The sequence below is a fragment of the Anopheles aquasalis genome, chromosome 3 (assembly GCF_943734665.1).
Source record: "Anopheles aquasalis chromosome 3, idAnoAquaMG_Q_19, whole genome shotgun sequence".
NCBI lineage: Eukaryota > Metazoa > Arthropoda > Insecta > Diptera > Culicidae > Anopheles > Anopheles aquasalis.
The window spans coordinates 54,383,549-54,388,548 of NC_064878.1; the positions used below are offsets into that span (position 1 = coordinate 54,383,549).

The window sequence follows — 5,000 nt, forward strand, 5'->3', positions numbered from 1 at the left end:
GCGAGCTAACCTGCACATCGTGCTCTGCTTCTCGCCGGTTGGGGAAAAGTTCCGCACGCGAGCACTCAAGTTCCCGGGGCTCATCTCGGGCTGTACGATCGATTGGTTCCAGCGCTGGCCAACCGATGCCCTGGTGGCCGTTTCTAATCACTTCCTGCGCGACTACAGCGTCGTCTGTACGGACGAGCTGAAGGTGCGCCTCATCGAAATCATGGCGTACGTGCACAACCGAGTGGCCGAAGTGTGCGTCGAGTACTTTGAGCGCTTCCGACGACAGGCGCACGTAACGCCCAAATCTTTCCTGTCCTTCCTCGATGGTTACAAGCGGATTTACCGGGAAAAGCACGAACACATTGCGGTACTGGCGGGCAGAATGCAAACCGGCCTGGTGAAACTCATCGAGGCCGCTGAATCAGTCGATGTACTACGACTGGAACTCGAGGAAAAGGAAAAGGACATCGTGGTGGCGACACAAGCAGCCGAGGTTGTACTCTCCTCTGTTACCGAATCCCAACGCGCTGCCGAACAGGTGAAAGCCGACGTACTGATCGTGAAGAACAGGGCGGACGCACTGGTCTCCCAAATCCAGGCCGATACGCTCGTGGCCGAGGACAAACTGGAAGCCGCACGGCCAGCACTCGAACAAGCCGAGGCAGCACTGAAAACGGTCACAGCAGCGGACATCGCAACGGTCCGGAAGCTCGGTAAACCCCCGTACCTCATCACGCTCATCATGGACGTAGTGTTGCTGCTGTTCCGGCGACGACTGGCCACCGTAAAACCGGACGAAGAACGCCAGTTCATGTTTGCCTCCTGGGAGCAATCACTCAAAGTGATGGCCGACACGGGCTTCCTTGGCAAGATCGTACGCTATCAGGCCGATCTGATCAACGCCGAAACGGTCGACCTGATGGTACCGTACTTCCGCTACCATCTGTACACGTTCGAGGCAGCCAAAGCCGCTTGTGGCAATGTGGCCGGTCTCCTGAAGTGGACACTCGCGATGGCTGACTTTTACGAGGTGAACAAGGATGTACTACCACTGAAGGCGAACCTGGCCCGCCAGCAAAAGAAGCTCGATATCGCGATGGAAGAGAAAGGTGCGGCCGAAGCGGCCCTACTGGCCAAAGAGCGCGAGCTAGCCATCGTGCAGCGCCAGTTCGATGAAGCGATGTCGAAGAAACAGGCCGTCCTGGACGATGCGAAGCTGTGCCAGGACAAGATGGATGCCGCCTCGGCCCTCATCAACGGGTTAGCCGATGAGCGAGTCCGTTGGACGGAGCAACTGGAGCAGTTTAAAGACGAAACCGAACGGCTGGTCGGTGATGTGCTCATCCTGACTGGGTTCCTTTCCTACACTGGCCCCTTTAACCAGGAATACCGGACGGGACTGCAGTCGAGCTGGGCGACCGAACTGAACCGACGCCGCATTCCGGTGTCCCGTGCGGTCGACATTACCGAGAGCCTCACCGACAGTGCGACCATCGGTGAGTGGAACCTGCAGGGCCTCCCGAACGATGAACTGTCGGTGCAGAACGGTATCATCGTGACGAAGGCGACACGCTATCCGCTACTGATCGATCCACAGTCCCAGGGCAAAATGTGGATCAAGAGCAAGGAAGGCGACCAGGGGCTGATCGTGAGCACGCTCAATCACAAGTACTTCCGGAACCACCTGGAGGAGTGCATCTCGCTGGGTTATCCGCTGCTGATCGAGGACATCGGCGAAGAGCTCGATCCCGTGCTCGATAACGTGCTGGAGAAGAATTTCATCAAGATGGGCAACACGTACAAGGTGCGCGTCGGTGACAAGGAGGTGGACGTGAATCCCTCGTTCCGGATGTACCTCACCACGAAGCTACCGAACCCACTGTACACGCCCGAGGTCTCTGCCCGGACCGCCATCATTGACTTTACGGTGACGATGCGTGGGCTCGAGGATCAGCTGCTCGGTCGCGTTATACTGACGGAGAAGCGCGAGCTAGAGTCCGAACGGACGCAGCTAATCAAGGGTGTGACGGCGAACCGGCGCAAAATGCAGGAACTGGAGGCGAATTTACTGCACAAACTGTCCACCACCCAGGGCAGCCTGGTGGACGATGTGACGGTGATCGGCGTGCTCAACACCAGCAAAACGACCTCGATCGAAGTGCGCGAAAAGTTGGCGATTGCGCGCGAAACAGAAATCAAAATCAACCGAGCACGGGAAGAGTTCCGACCGGTGGCAGGCCGTGGTAGCGTCCTGTATTTTCTTATCTGCAGCATGACCATGGTGGACAGCATGTACCAGACGTCGCTGGTGCAGTTCCTGGAGCGTTTCGACATCTCGATGGCACGCTCCGATCGCCATCCCGTGCCAACGCGCCGTATCAGCAACATCATCGAGTACCTGACGTACGACATCTTCCGGTACGTGTGCCGTGGTCTGTACGAGGTGCACAAGTTCCTGTTCGTGTTGCTGATGGCACTGAACATCGATCTGGATCGTGGTGCGATCACGCACGAAGAATTCCAAACGTTCGTCAAGGGTGGTGCCGCGCTGGACATCAACATGTGCCCGGAAAAACCGTTCAAGTGGATCGCCGATGTAACGTGGCTGAATCTGGTGCAGCTATCACAGCTGGCCGGCTTCTCAAGTCTGTTGGAACAGATTCGAGGGAACGAGAAAGGATGGAAGGCTTGGTTCGCCAAGGAATCACCGGAGGAGGAACCGATCCCACTGGTGACGGCTGCCCTGGGTGGCCGCACGTCGATGGCCGCTCGCTCATCGGTCGCAACGAGTGGCCTCGATGCATTCCGGCGGTTACTGCTCATACGGGCCTGGTGTCCCGATCGGACACTCTTCCAGAGCCGGAAATACCTGGCCAGTTCACTCGGAGGCCGGTTTGCTGATCCCGTCGTCATCGATTACGATGCGATGCTCGAAGAGAGCCGCCCACTGACGCCCCTCATATGCTTCCTGTCGATGGGTTCCGATCCGACACCCAACATCGAGGCACTGGCCAAGAAGAACGCCATCCGCTGCCGAGCGATTTCGATGGGTCAGGGCCAGGAGGTGCACGCCCGGAAGCTGGTCGAGATGTCACTGGACGAGGGTTCGTGGGTGCTGCTGCAAAATTGTCACCTTGGGCTGGACTACATGAACGAGCTGCTGCTGCAACTGATCGAGCTGGAGCGCACCGGTCCGACGGGTTACCACGCCAACTTCCGTGTCTGGATGACGACGGAACCGCATCCCCTGTTTCCGATTACGTTGCTGCAGCTTTCGATCAAGTTTACGAACGAACCACCGTCGGGTGTGAAGGCTGGTCTGAAGCGTACCTACGCCTCGATGTCGCAGGAGATGTTCGAGTACAGCGATTCACCGCTCTACGTGCCGCTCATCTTTGGCATCTCGTTCCTGCACACGGTCGTACAGGAGCGTCGTAAGTTCGGACCGCTTGGTTGGAACATCCCGTACGAGTTCAACTCGGCGGACTGGCTGGCAAGCTGTATGTTCGTGCAGAACCATCTGGAGACGCTTGATCCACGCCGGGGTATTAGCTGGAAAACGATGCGGTACATGCTGGGGGAGGTACAGTACGGGGGTCGCGTAACGGACGATTACGATAAGCGGCTGCTGAACACGTTCGCCCGCGTTTGGTTCTCCGATGCGCTGTTCGACGAGGCGTTCCGGTTTTACCGTGAGTACCGGGTGATGCGGTTCAAGACGCTCGAGCAGTACCTGGAGGCGATCGAGGAGATGCCGCTCGTTGATCCACCGCAGGTGTACGGGCTGCACGCGAACGCCGACATCACGTACCAGAGCAACACCACGAAGGTGATCCTCGATACGATCCTCTCGATACAACCGAAAGGTGAGCAGCACGGGGAGGAGGCGCGGATGGCAATAGTTGCTTTAAGTGTTTTTCTTTCTTTCTCTCATTATCTCCTTCTCCAGAATCCTCGGGTGGTGGAGGGGAAACGCGTGAAGCAACGGTGGCCCGGTTGGTGCGGGACATGCTGACGAAGGTACCACCACCGTACGATCCGTACGCGGTGAGGGAGCGGCTTCGCATCATGGGACATCAGGAGTCGATGAACATCTTTCTGCGGCAGGAGATCGATCGGATCCAGCGGATTCTGTTGCTGGTTCGCCAAACACTCGACGATCTGCTGCTGGCCATCGATGGTGTGATCATCATGAACGAGCAGCTGCGGGACGCGCTGGACAATATCTACGATGCGCGTGTTCCTACGGTGTGGAAGCGAGGCAGCTGGGCTTCGGCTTCGCTCGGTTTCTGGTTCACGGAGTTGATCGAACGGAACGCCCAGTTCCACGGCTGGTGCTTCCGGCGACGACCAAACATGTTCTGGATGACGGGTTTCTTCAATCCGCAGGGTTTCCTGACTGCCATGCGGCAAGAGGTGGCCCGGGCACACAAGGGCTGGGCGCTCGATATGATCACGCTGCACAATGACGTCACGCAGATGTTGGCCGAGGACTGTAAGGTGCCACCGGTTGAGGGTGTGTTCGTTTACGGGCTCTATCTGGATGGGGCTGGATGGGATAAGCGCAAGGTACGGCTACAGGAAGCGACCAACAAGATCCTCTACTCACCGATGCCCGTCATTCACGTGTACGCGATTAACTCGACTGCGGCGAAGGATCCGAAGCTGTACGAGGTAATATGATGGCACAGGATGGTGGCCGGGGACGATTGATCGGTGACTTTTCACTCCTTACACACTTTCTTCTTCGTTTCTTCCACAGTGCCCGGTGTACAAGAAGGCTAACCGGACGGATTTGAACTACATTACTCCGCTCTGGCTGCAGACGCTTAAACCACCGGACCATTGGATAATGCGTGGTGTGGCACTACTGTGCGATATTAAGTAATCCGTCGGTGCCATGCTAGATGAATTGCACCCCGCCAAATCGCACAGTCAACCGTAAATCCCCAGCATTCCGTTTGATTTCCGGTCAGACCATCATCTGCACTCGTTTGTTCTTTCATCAG

At 57.2% G+C, this 5,000-nt stretch overlaps 1 protein-coding gene across 1 annotated transcript in view; it reads left to right on the forward strand.

Annotated features, from left to right (window-relative positions):
- LOC126575427 (dynein axonemal heavy chain 8) overlaps nucleotides 1-4,880 on the forward strand; it is a 14,335-nt gene extending 9,455 nt beyond the window's left edge. The window contains exons 5-8 of the mRNA XM_050236119.1: nucleotides 1-2,748; nucleotides 2,782-3,857; nucleotides 3,941-4,665; nucleotides 4,754-4,880. The exon at nucleotides 1-2,748 is cut by the window's left edge and continues 782 nt beyond it. Coding sequence (XP_050092076.1) covers nucleotides 1-2,748; nucleotides 2,782-3,857; nucleotides 3,941-4,665; nucleotides 4,754-4,879 — 4,675 coding nt within the window. The 3' untranslated portion in view covers nucleotide 4,880. The remainder of the gene's footprint in view (nucleotides 2,749-2,781; nucleotides 3,858-3,940; nucleotides 4,666-4,753) is intronic.
- The last annotated feature ends 120 nt before the right edge of the window (nucleotides 4,881-5,000 follow it).